The sequence below is a fragment of the Epinephelus fuscoguttatus genome, linkage group LG10, assembly GCF_011397635.1.
Source record: "Epinephelus fuscoguttatus linkage group LG10, E.fuscoguttatus.final_Chr_v1".
Classification (NCBI taxonomy): domain Eukaryota; kingdom Metazoa; phylum Chordata; class Actinopteri; order Perciformes; family Serranidae; genus Epinephelus; species Epinephelus fuscoguttatus.
In genome coordinates this window covers 39,426,951-39,442,936 of record NC_064761.1, presented here as the reverse complement: position 1 = coordinate 39,442,936, position 15,986 = coordinate 39,426,951, and the positions used below count along the sequence as shown (strand labels likewise).

The 15,986-nt window shown below is 41.6% G+C and overlaps 1 protein-coding gene across 5 annotated transcripts in view; it reads left to right on the top strand.

The window, feature by feature from the left end:
• The first annotated feature begins 6,904 nt into the window (after positions 1 to 6,904).
• nhsa (Nance-Horan syndrome a (congenital cataracts and dental anomalies)) overlaps positions 6,905 to 15,986 on the top strand; it is a 94,950-nt gene continuing 85,868 nt past the window's right edge. For all 5 annotated transcript variants that reach the window (XR_007450252.1, XM_049588921.1, XM_049588919.1 and 2 more), the window contains exon 1: positions 6,905 to 7,374. Coding sequence is in view for 4 of the 5 variants with exons in the window: in XM_049588921.1 (XP_049444878.1) it covers positions 7,095 to 7,374 (280 nt within the window). In the remaining variant the exon portion in view is untranslated. The remainder of the gene's footprint in view (positions 7,375 to 15,986) is intronic.

Here is a 15,986-nt window from a genome sequence, read left to right as displayed (position 1 = left end):
AAACTACTACAAAGAGATGCAAATGACTACAAAGAGACAAAAAACTACTACAAAGAGACACAAAACAACTACAAAGAGACACAAAACTACTACAAAGAGATGCAAATGACTACAAAGAGACACAAAACAACTACAGAGACACAAAACTACTACAAAGAGATGCAAATGACTACAAAGAGACAAAAAACTACTACAAAGAGACACAAAACAACTACAAAGAGACACAAAACTACTACAAAGAGATGCAAATGACTACAGAGATGCAAATGACTACAAAGAGACACAAAACTACTACAAAGAGATTTAAAATGACCACAAAGAAACTCAAATGACTACAAAGAGACTAAAAGTAACTACAAATAAACTTACAATAACAACAAAAAGATGTAAAGCAATGACAAAGAAACTCACAGTGACCACAAAGATGCACAAAACAACTACAAAGAGACTTAAGATGATCTCAAAGACACACAAAACAGCTACAGAGAATCAAAATGACCACAAAGAGACACAAAACTACAGAGCGATGTGTAACAACTATAAAAACATGCAACAGCAACAACAACCACAGCAACAACAAAAAGAGCCTACATACGTCTAAAGTCTGTGTTTCCTCACCACATGTAGGAGAGGTGGTGGGACCTTCTGCATGTCTTTGCCCAGGAGCCTGTTGCAAAAAATATTTTACTGCAGCTTTTGGGGAAAATCCTTTGCCAGCTGCCTGCCTGCTTTGTTTCTGAGCTACTTGGCTTTCCCTGCTTGGTCTTGAGATAATGTCACACAAAAAAAACAACTGTGGTTTTTTTTTGTTTGTTTTTGAGGCAGAAAGAAGCTGACCTAAAAAAAAACACGACCTGTCCCTCCTCCTCCATTTCCACCTATAATGCACCCACAATGCAGCCAAACCACCACAGTGTAACTGACAGAAGCAGTGTGCTGCTTGTTCAGGATACACTGCACGAGTTCTGTGTCATTATTTTACAATTTCAATAAATCTGCCCATTATGTTTGCTTTATTCAGTAAATTGTTTGGGCTACTAAACGTCAGAATATTATAAAAATGTCCATCGCAGTTACCCAGAGCCTGAGGTCACTGCTGAAATGTTTTGTCTGACTAACAGTCCAAAAGGTTGAAATAGTTTTTTCCCCAACAGTCAGAATCACTGTAAGTGCTTCTGTCATATCAGGCACATATCAGGCTGAACACAGTGAAACAGAATGGTTTTTTAATCTCCACCTGAATATTTTCTCTAAAAAAAAATGCCTGCAGATGACTATAACACATTAACAGTGACTTATAAGCTATTCATACATACTCCACATTCAAAGTAGATAACAAAATCACAGAAAACAAACATTTTACACGTTTTTCTAAGGATTTGTTGAGATGTGTTTAAAAAAGAGGTACAGTAAAACAATGGACTCACTGTGTGATTATGGGTGAAAATCAAATCAGCAAAGACAGAAATGTCCACTGAGGAGTCGCCGCCTTTTGGTAAAACATTAATAAATGCTCATTTAGACCTATTGATAATGTTGATGGGCGAATTTAGACTGTTACCTTCATTATAAGGCTCTGGTTGGATATTTTGGGCTGTGGAGAGGACATGGAAGCTCCTGTTGGGTCGAATGAGGTGTCAGTCAAAAAGTCAGAGTTCAGCCGCCATTTTGATATCTTAATATCAGCAATGTTTACATGATAACTGGAGATATTATGGACAATACGTGAAGAAATTAGAACATCAGAAAAGATGCAACGTCAGTTTGTGTATATCTCAGGATGTAATAATGTGTTTGGCACCATTTCACTGGATTTAGATCATCTGGACCTTTGGGAATGTATCAGGACCGTTTTGTTGGAATATAATCGATGTGTGGATTATGATGAGGCATAAAAGGTGAGTTATACCTGTTTGTTTGTTTGTTGTTTGTCCAACAGAAGCATTTATCGTACCTGCTGTGGTTGTATCTGGAAATGGTCTGCATCAATTGAACTGCAAGGATCGTAGCTTCTATTGACTTGTCGTATCAGTAAACTATTTAAACACAGCAGTTGTTTAATGTCATAATTATCTAATAAAACATAAGTGAGCCATCGGATCGTTACATGAGCAGATAAAATCCAAATACCCTATGATAATGGTACAATATGAGCACAGTCGTTTAAAATATTAAATGAAAGCATCAGTGTTGAAGTTTCTCAACCTTACACTCAAATGAATAATATAATGGGGACTCTCTGACTGAGCGTGGTGAATTCTGTTGATGTGATGCTCTGAAGGAAAAGACAGCCTGACTGAGTGCAGCTTTACTGAGCGGGCTTGGCTCTCCCCCCGTGCTGCACCTCTCATAGCTCTGTTTGTGGTAGATTTGAAGTCAATGAAACAGGACAGAGGAGGGGGGGCTAAACCATGCATAATCTTATAAACGAGGCAGACATTTCTGTATTTGATGAGGTTTTCCCAAATAAGCAAGTTATATTTCTGGAGAACGACAATTATGAAAACTGAATGGCTTCTTGTCTGAAGTTTAAAGAAGCCATTCGATCTAATCACTTGAGCTGCAGTTAAAAGCAAGTTTAAAAAAATGAAAATACACTTTGAGTCTCTCCTCGCTGACATGTCCAATGAACAATAACTACACGACGGTTCTGTAATTAATGAGATTAACTATTTTTGAATAAATGCACGTCATACACAGACCAGTGACAGTGCATTTTAGCATTAAATTACCCAGGAAAAGCCTCATTGAGATTAAAAAGCAATCAAAAAACAACATAAAACAGTTACAGACAAAAAACAAACAACTAACAAAGCTAGAATTATCACTTCTTGGTTGTGTACCTCTGTGAACCAGTCAAGTTGCAGTTACAGTTTACATCTATGTCCGTGAAAACATGAATGCTTCACACACAGAAGATCAATGCAATCAGCACAGTTTCAAGATTAGAGTCACCAATTCAATATCTGAGATATGACGTCAAATAATGGCCAGAAAAGTGTTTTTGCAGACCATTATGATGTCACAGTGAAGTTGACCATTGACCTTTTGGATTAAAATGTCATCACTTCATCAGTTTATCCTGTTTGACATTTGTGTGAAACTTTGAAACTGTGAAACTTTTGTGAGGTCACAGTGACCTTTGACCTTCAACCACCGAAATCTAATCAGTTCCTTCTTAAAGGGATAGTGCACCCAAAAATGAAAATTCAGCCATTATCTACTCACCCATATGCCGATGGAGGCCCTGGTGAAGTTTTAGAGTCCTCACATCCCTTGCGGAGATCGGCGGGGGGAGCGGCTAGCACACCTAATGGCAGACGGCGCCCCAGACTAACGTCCAAGAACACAAAATTGAATCCACAAAGTATCTCCATACTGCTCATCCGTAGTGATCCAAGTGTCCTGAAGCCCCGACATAAAAAGTTTTTTTGGAAAAACGTCATATGAGCTCTGTTTTTAGCCTCATTGTAGCCTGTAGCTCTGACTGCTTCTCTGTGCTCCGCATTCACGCTTGAATGCTTGCACGAGACCAGCGAAAGCATGAGCTTTGCTCACCCGTGTTTACATCACGTGACACGTGCACCGCAGAGGGAGACAGCAGTACCCACAGAGCTAAAAGATAATTTGCACTACGGTCTTTTAGCAAAGGACAGCCCAACATGTCTGAAGACTTTGAAACTGAGGAGGAACAGCATTTCTTTGTTGAGCCGTATTTGTTTGAGCCCGAGTATACGGACAGAACTCAGGCTACTGGACGAAGCAGCCGCCGCAGCTCATGAGCCTAACCCTCAGCCAGCCGCAGAATACCGGAGTCGAGCACTGGAAACCTGGTGGTGTAGTTGTTTCAAATGCAAAGCAATGCCAACGGATGAGGAAAGTCTTTGCTGCTCAGACTGGGAATTGGCGATGCCTGCACTTGAGAATCTGGACATCAGTACTGACGAGACTGCTGCTCTTCAGAGATCACCGATCACCCTGAGAGTGCACACGTGAGCGCGGAGCACAGAGAAGCAGTCAGAGCTACAGGCTACAGTGAGGCTAAAAACAGAGTTCATATGATGTTTTTCCAAACAACTTTTTATGTCGGGGCTGCAGCACACTTTTGTGTTCTTGGACGTTAGTCTGGGGCGCCGTCTGCCATTAGGTGTGCTGGCCACTCCCCCCGCCGATCTCCGCAAGGGATGTGAGGGCTCTAAAACTTCACCAGGGCCTCCATCGGCATATGGGTGAGTAGATAATGGCTGAATTTTCATTTTTTGGGTGCACTATCCCTTTAAATCCAAGTGAATGTTTGTGCCAAATTAAAAAAAAAACAAAAAACAAAAAAAAAACACAACGTGGTCTTGACATATTGTGTTCACAACAGTGGGAGAGACAAGGTCACAGTGACCTTGACCTATGACCAGCATAATCAAATCAGTTCATTGTTGAGTCCAAGTGGACATTTGTGCCAAATTTTTAGAAACTGATGCTGTGCCTAGTCTTAAATATGTGCTTAAATGATTTATTTTGTTTCACTGCATTATTATTATTATCTATGTAGTTTTTTATTTTAATAATTAGTATTTATTTTTATATATAATGCCATGTGTTCTAACTTCGTATATGTTTGTGTAACTTGTTAAATGTTAAATGTTTAAAATCAATAAACATATGTTTACAACAAAAGAAATTCCCTCAAGGTTTTCTCGAGATATTACATTCACAAGGGGACGGACAGACGGATGGACAACCTAAAAAACATAATGTCTCCAGCCACAGCTCTCACCAGCAGAGGCATAAAAGCATCACAGCACGTAAAGATGTCAGGTGGATCACACGGTCAAAGCATCTACAGTCTGATGCACCTTCCTCCAACTTCTTCAATCTATTTTTGAAAACACTGACAGAGACCAGCTCCCATGACCCAGATAAGTCTCCAGCAGATCCAAAGCCAGGAGCAGCACACCTAAAAGCCCTTTTTCCCAATTCAAGACAAACGCTGTGGTCAGATAGCGAGAGCAGATCTTGTGAATATGTCACAGAGCATAGATGGTGACTTCCGGCATTTTCAGATGAAATAATTTGCATAAATAAGAGGGAAGCAAATTAAAGGTCCAGTGTGTAGCATTGAGGGGGAATATTGGCAAAAATGGAATGTAATATAAGTATATTTTCTTTACTGTTTAAACACTGTGTTTTCATTACCTTAGAATGAGCCATTTATATCTACACAGGGGGCGGGTCCTCGTCTGTGATATCTGCCATGTTGTACCACCATGTATCTACAGTAGCCCACAATAGACAAAACAAACACTGGCTCTAGACAGGGGGCATGCAAGTTTCCACATCAGCCACTGTAGTTAGCAGCCCCTTGGCGACGAGTAGCATCTGAAAAACTGCTGTTTTAATGGGAGAGCACTTAAGTGTTTTTACAGTTTAAGTCACTTGGTCTGTTTGTTTCAGAGAGGAGGAGACCTCTGCGAAAAAAAACCCGCTCCTGGTAAAAAACCTCCTTAACAAAGAACACTAAAAGAATTTTAACCAAGAGGAGTTTCAGCTGGTTGCAATCTGCAATCCTCACCACTAGATGTCACTAAATCCCCCTGAATCTCACACACTGCTCCTTTAAGAACTGTCTAGTCTACAATCAAGTTTTTACTCTCTCGATGCCAAAGCTACGACGTAGGCTCCACGTCGACATAGAGCCTACGCCGTAGCCTGACATGCACCTCCCCAGAAATGTGACTGTGGTGACGCAGACCTCCTGTCTGTTTCTGTAAGCTGAAACCATTTCCCTCAGTGGAAACAAAGCTTTTATTTACTTTTATTTCACAGATAAGAAACGATAAATTGTGAAGACAGTAAAGCCTCCACTAAAACAGCATTTTAAGTCTTGTGTGTGATTTATTCTTAAGGGATTTATACTTCTGGATTTATCCAGGTTTCATATGAAAAGAGGAAATCTCCACTTGTCTTTAGGCTACTTTATACAATGTTAAATGCCATAGGCTGGCGCTAATAACGTTAGCATTTTGTATTTGTGTGGAGTACCTGTTAAGTATGACAGTTGTTTTGTCTGTGAGTCTTGTGAGTTGTAATGGAGCCGAATTGTGTGCTGTTACCTTTGTTAAATGTTGCTGTTGTCCCTGGTTTTATATGAGGAGAGGAAAAGATTGGTAGTTGCTAGGCTAACTCATACAATGTAAAATGCCATAGGCTTGTGCTAATAACGTTAGCATGTTATATTTGTGGAGAAAATGTGTCCAGATAAAGACAAGTGTTTGTCTGTCAATGCTGCGAGTTATAGTGAAGCTGATTTGTGTACTTGTGTTTGAAACTGTCTCAATTAAGCCATGTTTAATGTGTGTTTAATGTGTGTTTTGAATCAACTAAACTTTACAGCACTTGACAGAAACCCTGCCGCTGACTAGTGTTTAGGAGGTGTAACTGCAGAGTGACACAGACACACAACCGCACATGTGTAAATGCTCACAACGGTGTAGGCTACGTGCGTAGGGTCGACTCTGCACACAACTATAAATCCTGCTTTACTCTGATGTCACTGTATTTAATGCATGTATAGGTCCTGTTTGTGCATGTGTGTGTGTTTTGTGCCAGTGTGTATGTGGCAACAGAGTGGAAAAATTGAATTTCCCCTCAGGGATTAATAAAGTATATCTTCTTCTGCTTCATCTTTTCTGCTTTTGATGATAAACAAAGTAGCCTTAACTATATTAGTGTGTGCAGTGTCCCTCCTGAAAGTGCTTCAGGACCATCTCTACATTTTTCCTGAGGGCTGTGGAGCCAACATGTGAGGCAGTCCTGATCCAGTACAGCCTGAGACTCCGCTCCAGGTTTTAGCGCCGCCTGTTTTTTAAAAACCACCTCTACTTGGGAGCAGTGGAAAACACAGAGGCATTAGGGCAGCAGATGACCCGGCGCTGCAGCCAGGAGCACAACAGTCCTCTCTAACAAATGAAAGGATGGGGGGCATCAGCAGCAGCAGCAGCTGAACTCAGAGAACCTGGATCAGGGGCCGAGGGGAGAGAACCGCTTCCTGCTCACTCTTGGGACACTTCTGTTGGATTTATTCCCCGGTCCACACCAACATGCCATTTGCCAAACGAGTCGTGGAACCTCAGTTACTGTGCAGGCATCAAATCCCAAACGAGGACGCTGTGCTTTTCGAGGATCTGGTCTCCATCAGTAATGTGGCTCTGTCCCGGACCCTGCGGCAGCTGTCGGACCTGGCCAAACATGCCTGCTCCATATTCCAGGAGCTGGAGACGGAGCTCACCTCCACCAACCTGCGGGTCCGAGGGCTGCAGAGCAAGATCAGCCAACTCCAGCAGGGCTGCTCCGAGCTGGACCCCAAACAGGAGGCAGTGCGTGAGTACCCCAAATATGATCTGTGATACGCTGGGGCTGGAGCCGCGTGCACACGAGCCGCGCGCTGCTCTGAGAGAAAGCGGCACGAGGAGGCATCATTTACGCTTTCAGATTCAGGCTGAGTTTCCTCTGAAATAGTGACGAAGATAAAAATAAAGTTAGCGAAGTTTACCAGAAGTTGCGTAATGTTGAGTCACGGCAGAAATAACAACATGCTGGTTTATAAACTCCCTCAAAGTCGCATTTAACTCAGTCTTTAGCTCCACCAGCACTCAGAAAGCCACTGTATTAACACAGCAACGTGTTATTTCTTTAACATTTAAAGTTTATTTTACTTTTAATAAACCCCTTGTTATTTCTGTGAGCTAAAGTCAGTCTGTTAGTTCATACCGGGAGACACGCGCTGCTGTTTTCATCTGTTCCCACGCTGAGGGGCGTGTGTCTGTGTCAGCCTGTCTGTCTGTCTGTCTGTCTGTCCACAGCTCGTGCTACAGACACTCAGCTATTATGTTGATATCTGATTGGTGTTGCTATAACATTGGGCTTTAACTCCTGCACTGACAGTACTGTTGGTTGTGGCGTTATGTAACTATAGTTAAAGGTAACTTTGTGAACCGGGCCTGGAGGGATGAAGCTGACCTGAGGAGTTTTGGCATCAAAAATAAATTTGGCAATATTCTGCTAAAAAATAAACACAGGCATTATTCTTTAATTTTGTATTAAATTGTTTCTTTTTTCTTCTTTTTTAAAAAAAAAAAAAAAAAACTTCAGTTAAATTTTTACTTTATTTTATTTTTTATTATTTATTTAGTGTATTTTCCATTATTATATTCTGGTTTTCTTTTTTTTCTTCATTTTTTTTCAAATTACTTTTTCATGTCTTTTCAGTCAATTTGTGCTTTTTTTAAAATTTTTATTTCTTTATTTTTTTTAAAATTATATTTATTTATTTATTTATTTACAGAGGTAAAGAGTAGGAGGAGAGGGGCAAGGTGAACATGATTTTACATTTACATTTCAACTGACACTACAGAAAAGTTTGTCATTGTAAAACACATCAGCCAGTGTTTTCTTTTTCAATCCCAAATTTTATTTTTGATGCGAAGACTTGAGATGTTTCTTCCTCTAATTTAATCAAAATGTTGACTTTCTTCGTTTGATTTAAACACATTGGTGCGTGTCAGTGTGTTCTTATCTGAAAGGGTGACAGATGATACAGATATTAGCATGAACTTATCTTATGAGCAGTGGTGGAATCTAACTAAGTACATTTGGGCTACTCAGGTACTGTACTTAGTACAATTATGAGGTGCTTAACTTGAGCATTGGCATTTTTCTGCTGCTTTTTCCTCATACTTGACTACATTTATTTCAAACCGTTAGTGCTAGTTACTTTGCAGATATGGATTGTTTAGCTGTCAACCATTAACGTAAACTGATCGCCAGCTAATTTTATGAACAATTAATTGCTTTAAATCATTTTTTTAAGAAAAGAAGGTCACACACATTCCAACTTCTTACATTTGAATGTTTTCTGGTTTGTTTACTCCTTCATGTCCAACTGTGTGGGTCGTGGACCAGACAAGACTTTGAAGACGTCGTCTCAGCCTTTTGGAAACAGTGATTGTCATTTTTCACCATCTTCTGACATTTTACAGTCCAGTCAATTAACAGATGAAATAATTGACAGTGAAAATAATCATAACATGCAGCCCTAGTTGATTATACAAATTACTATTGACAAATAAATAAATTACGGTCTATTATTACAGATTAAGATAACATGAGACTTTATCACAAACTACCCATCAGTATATAAAGTCATTTAAATCAGCTCAACTTTAGCATCTACAACATTAAATTAAGTGTAGTGTATGAATAAGTAATTATAGTCCGATGATTGAATATAACCTGCATTAGTCTGAAATGTGCCATTCTGCATAATTAGTACTTTTATTATTGAAGTATACTCCTACTATAGCATACTATGATACTTGTGTACTTGTACTGAAGTAACATTTTAAATGCAGGACTTTTACTTGTAACAGAGTATTTCTACAGTCTGGGGCCACTTTTACTCAGGTAAAAGTTTTGAGTACTTGTTCCACGACTGCTGTTGCGCTCAGATGTTTCATCTTGAACACGACACTCTGCTGTTTCACAGTTGTCCTGCTTCATGTGTTAAACTTTGCTTGACCACCACTGAGAACCCTGATAACACAGCATGTGGCCATCGCCTGGCTCTTTTTAGTCTGTGTCCCCCACCTGAGTGACTCGGGGGCGGGAGGGGGGGTGAGGTGACAGTAGTGTGTGAGTATTTATGTATAAACCCACTCTGCAGGAAGCACTTAGGAGACCTGTGTGTGCCCCCCCCATCATCAGGATTGTCCACCCCGGAACCGCTCCTCCAGCTCGGACATACCCCAGTGGATTTACCCAGCTTTAGTTTAGGTTCAACAAGTCCATGCATGATCCCCAGACCCTGCTTCCTGTGGTCTGTGAATGGGTTAGTTTGCCTGCAGGTATTTATCTGCTGCCTGCTGCAACAAAAAAAAACCAGACCTGACCCCTCTTAAGCCTGATTCAAGCTTCAAGATGTCTGCAGAGATATTTTTCTGCCAGTGTTTGTAGCTCTTGTTTGTGGCAAAATTTGCTGACTAGAGTCACAAACAGCTGACCATTTGCAGTATGTCTATAAAGCCCTAGACTCATCGTGGTTATATGTAGATGTTGTAAGTCGAAGGCAACTGGATTCAGCTCACTGTCTGCTCATGGAGGCAGTTTGAGTCTGATCTAAAGAGGCTCCATCAGTTCAGATTTGGCAGTGCGCTCCTCTCTGATCTGGAATGCTGCACATTGTGTTAATGAGTGATTAAAAGTGGCACTTTATGAGTTTATCATAGTTTTCCTTTGACTCCAGCGCTCTGTGTGTAAATTAGTCAGGGAAGCTGCTCTGATAAAACCAACTCGGAGAATCAGTGATAAAAAGCAGTGTTGTAATTAGAGCCATATTATTGTGAATGAAGCACTGACAGCTCAGTTTGTATGAAGCCGACACCCACAATAAAGTCAAATGATTTACTGTGTGATTCAGCCCACGTCTGCAGGGTGCAGCGTCGGGATGAGATGATCCAGTCCCTTCATGCTACATGTTGTACGGGATGTTTTGCGTGCTAGGTTCACCACATAACCCCCTTCTGCCTGGAAAAGCCTAATTACTCTTAATTGTGCTCTTCATATTAATGTGTGTCAGGGGCAGCCTTAAACAACAGAGCCCTCCCTCATCTGAATGACAATTAGTGTAAATGGAGCAGTTGAAGGCACTGGCAGCTCAGGAGGTGGGGGTGGGCTTTTTATGATGTGGCTGTGACTTGTCTCTGCTGAAGGACACAGCTGCAGATTCATTCGCCATGTAGAGAAAAGGAGTGTGACATGAGTAGTGAGCAACGTGAAGCATTGTGGGATTGTAAGACATGGAAGCTACTGTAGGTGCCAAGTGCTAGTGGACAACATGGTGGAGTCTGTGCTTTATCCAGCCTGAAAACACGGTGCAGTGGTAAAAGTTTGGCTCATAATCAACTGTCTTAACTGTTCTCATGACCAGCATGGAAAACTAATCGCTAATGGAGTGTGATTTTTTAGCTTTCCAGTTTACAGTGCTCACTCTACAGTACTCACTCCACTTGACCACTGGAGCTGAGAATCACCCATGGCTTGGGCGGAGGTTCATTAAGGCGTTAAGAGTGCAAAAACAAAGACATAAATAACACAGACATAAGTATAAAATTAATGATAAAAAAACCAATCAAAATAGCCTCCATGTTTACAGCTAACGTTAATCACCAGGACGGAAAGTTCAAAAGCACACTTATTAAGCCCCTTTCCTACTGCACATAGAGCTACATCGTAGGCAACTGGATTCACTTGAGTTTCTCGTAGACATTTCACCTCACATCCAAGCCTCTTCTCCAGTTCTAAAGAACCCTCTTGGATGAGAAGTGAATTCAAGAAACTCAAGCATACGATATAGCACTTAAGATTACCATGACCTGGATGACAGAATCTTCACCAGCATCTGTGAACATCTGCTTTTGTGTGTAATGGAAAAGGTTACAATCCGAATTCAGACGCGGGTCAAATTACTCTGCAGTAGTCACAGGTATTTATCAGCTCCGATTGGCATAGATGGAAATAGAACAGCTGGGTAACGCACCAATATCGGCCCCTTTTACTGTAGATATGTGACGAGACACTACCACAAAATACAGTCCATCTCCGCCCAAGCAGAGCTCCAAAGTCACACCAAATAAGCCTGCAATGAGTTTGAAAGACAGACTGAACAAGTAGGAGATATATAAAAGTAACCACTGCAACGTTCTCACTGGCCCTCATGCTGCTTTCTGCTGTTTACTAACCTGTTTCTGGCCAGTCTGTGATGTCATACTCATCTACTGCAGAGCTGTGTAGATGGCTCTAGTCTACTGGCAATGGGAAAGGAGTCTGTAGCCTGTTTTTTTGTGGGTTTTCCCGTGTTTAAAAAACCTGTGTACGCACGTTAATTTTGGTGGAAAAGGGGTTTTAGCAATGAACTCGATATTAACGAAAATGTGACTTAAGTGAAAGACAAACTGTAATGACTAAGTGTGTTGGAAAAATATATTTTCTTGAGGTTAAAGTGGCGCCACAGAAGATGGGTGTGTTCAGATTTGTCAGATATAAAGTTTCCAAACTGCTTGACTGTGTAAAAGTAACACCACGCACAAGGTAGGAAAACAAGTCTGGAAACATTACAGTTTGTAGCTAGCTGAGATCGCTTGACCAAGTCCTGCTCCTTTGCTTCCTTGCTCAGCTTCTCTTGGTAGGGTCTCTTGCGCTTGTTCGTCAACGGGTCCAATCTTGTTTTTTGTCTCTTGGGAAGAAGCATGTCCTTAAGTATGGCACGTACTTCCCAGAATGCAGTGCACAGTTGCCTGTTCTCTATATGCAGAATCAGATATTGACCCTTTGGTATCACAAGTTCTAGCACATGAAAGCCACCCTGTTGTTTGGAAGGAGTTTATGTAGTGCTGCATCTGACAAGAACTGTTGTTGTGCAATATTGTTTTCCGATTCCCTCCGTGGTGATGTTTGTGTGCAGGTATATTTTTGAAAGCTTGGCGTGATGCTGACACATTTAGGTCAAACGACTTGCTGGAAGTGCAGTGTTTCTCTTTCACTTTTGCTCCACCTCATATCCAGGCTTTTATTCTCTATCAACAACACCAGCTCTACAAGAGCTGTACTTAGTACGGCAGCAGGTCCATATATAGACGCTTAAGTGATGCTTCTACTGTCCATGGTTGATTGGCGTTTCTATTTATACAGTGAGTCCAACTAAACAATACCAGAGATCCTTCAAGACGAACAGTACACACTTTAAAATGGTTCTGTAAATTGAAAAATAAGATGAAGTCTCTGTTTGGTGATCTGTGCCTTCAAATCCACTCTTTCCTTCTCGTCGTCTGACTCTTATCCTCTGCCTCACACACACACTTAAACACACTCATACACACCAGGAGCCTGGCATGTATCCCTCAGCTCTGTGTTTGGACAGCTCTCCTGTGACACCCCATCAATGTCTGCGTTTGACTACCATCAGAGCTCCTCAGCCAGCCCGGGCTCTGTAGTGCAGTCCCATGTTAGAGCACTCTGCTGGGTTTTAAGTTACACGAGCTCAGTGTGGAGGGGGAGCTGTAATACTTGTGGCGGCAAGTGGCCCTCTGGCTTTTCTGGTCCAAAAGCACATGGCTGGCAGTTTCCCACATTCCTCGTACAGGCCGCTCCACAGACCGTCTCACATTGCCAAATAGAGGAAAGTAGTAGTCTCACAGATCCACTGAGTGAGTCAAAGAAACTTTAAACACCGCAGCACACAAGATGCCTCACATTTCTGGCACTGTGTCACGCTCCTTCTGCTCATTAAGACCTAGATCCCGTTAAATCCATCATGCATTAGCGTTGCAAACTGTGTGCGCAGTCTTACATGGTAATCTTGTGACTTTAAAGTATTACGCTGGGAGTGATAATGTTGTTGGTTGTAGCATTAGAACATAAACCTTCAGTATAATTTATTGACAATAAAAAGGTTTGCACCAAGAAAAATGTTTGGAAATAATCCCACACAAAAAACAGCAGGGGTCAACGTCAGAATAACTTTGACACGTGATCAGAATCCACAGTTCCCTCACACGTTCTGAAATGACACATGAATTCACCAGCTGACTAATTAAGTGTGCTTCAAAATTCCAGTAGTACATTTGTAACTGTTGAGAGCAGTCAGCCTCAGTGTTTGAACTCAAAGAAATCAGCTCGTACACTAAGTACCCTGCCTGACAGATACTACATGTTATGCAACATTTTAGAAAAGACAAGAGCCTGCAGCAGTTACAATTAATCACGACTCTGCTTAAAGGTGCTTTAGGCTTTTCACTGTGCTACTTTTCCGCCTGCTTAAACAACCCCTTAAGACTGAGCACCGTGTATTTATGCTCTGCCGTTGCCGTCCTCTCTGTTTCTTGATTTTACTCCAGCGCTGTTCCTCCTCTTCAGCGCTGTGACGTTCATGCAGCTCTGTGATCCTCGTGGCCTGGGATGAAAGTCTCTGTGGATGGTTGTAGCACATCATCTACGCTACTATAAATTCCACCATAAAACAGCTTAGACCAGGAAACCACATTAGCCAGCTGACAGTGCTTCTCTGCTGCATTTCATTGACCCAGTCCCGCCATTACTGGGGCTTTGATTTACTAAGTGAGGCTGCAAAAGAGATTCAATGCACACTCCATCCAAGGTCAATAGCAGTCAATGTGAGGCCAGAGATATATTTGCCTTTTAACCATGCGCTTGCAGAGACAACTGGCTGTGTCATGAACAGCATTGCTCACATACTTGTTATACTACAGGTGTTACTGGAGGTTCAACTCGAGGGCAAACCAGAGAACTCAGACTGTGTAGTACTTCAGGCTCTGCATGATGTAAACAATCATAACAGCAACGCTCGAGGAACATCTGTGACGATATTGTCAAGTCTGAAATAATGGTGCTATAGTAGATTGTGTGCATCAAGCATGTCGGGACAGTGGCGAGTTACTTTTTACTTTTAGTCGGTACTGCAGCTGCCCTTAGAAAGCACGTACTGTTGCATGCTGTATGCACACAGTTGGGACGTACCACTTCCTCTTAACATTACGCCCTAAACGTCGACCCACTTGCTTTTATATCCATTACTGTGGAGATAAAACAAAATGCCACATGCTGGCTTTCATACTGCAAAAACAGACCGGATGTAGTAGAACATCCTGGTATTTTTGGTGTACTGCATTTGACATATGCACAGCAAGTTTCTCTCCTTTTGCCAACACTGCCCCTACAGCTCATGTGCAGCCATTGTGTCTTGCGGACATGTCACATGAATGTCTGAGGACATAATGCAGGAATGAAAATATTTTGTCAGAGATTGAAATCACATTTTATCAATAGTGTCCGCTAGTGACTCCATTTTTATATATCAAGTAGCTCAGGTAAATATATATGAGACATTTCAGCATTTAAATGTTATGTGTTTTGTTGAGTTGTGTATTCACATTAACCCAAATCTTTTCAGCTGTGTTCAAACCCAGAGCGATTTATAATTTTATTTAAGGTGACGCTGCTTTCATTTGGTCGCCTGTCAGTGGAAACAGGGAAACACCAGATGATACGTCAGAGAGAGAAGAAGAAGTGGGCGAGCTATTGTTATGTTAGCTAAGGTTACTTGTGGCTATTTGATTATTAGAAAGAATTAATGTAACGTAAATAATCAAGATTAAAGGTAACACATCCTCGGAACCCGTCAGCTATATTCGGCGTCTGACTTCCGGCAGACGGCGATACAGCCTCTGGGGGCAGACCCCCGATTTTTTGGCATTCCGGTTTGATTTGGGCGGATGGGCTGAACCATTGCGATGGATTCAGAGTTTGCAGTGACGCCAATTATGTTCTGCCTCGTTAGTTCACCACACGGACTGTTTAATGTGGCAACAACTGCAGCCGGCTCAAATGTGACTGGTCAATATCACGCGGACTACAAACAGCCTACAACCTGAAACCAGGGCTCTTCCGCTCTTCTTCTGGAGGCAAGATCTCCAGGGTTTGCCTACAGACTGTACATTCACTGACTGTAGAGTCTGTATATAGAGACTAAAGATAACATTAAGAAAACTTAAATACATTACCTCCTTCAAGAACATGATTTCTACCTGAGGCACGTCAGATTGATTGACACTGAAGACAACAACCCCCACGATACCATGCTGCTTTACGACATTATTGAAGTCCGTCTTTTGTCTCTTTGTGATCAGTCTGTCCCCTCTCTGAATTCAGAGGTTTTTGCGGATCCCTTATCGCAGTGCAGGCAGAACTCTTCATGAGTTTTACGTTTCCCTCTGCAGCAGAGTCAATCAGATCAATGCATTAGAGGAGCAACTGCTGCAGAGGCCAGTGAAAACAAACTCAATTTTGCTGGTAAGACCCCAGCGCTGGACTGCAACAAAGCCGGTTTCATCTTAAGTTAATTGAAAAAATGATCGACAACA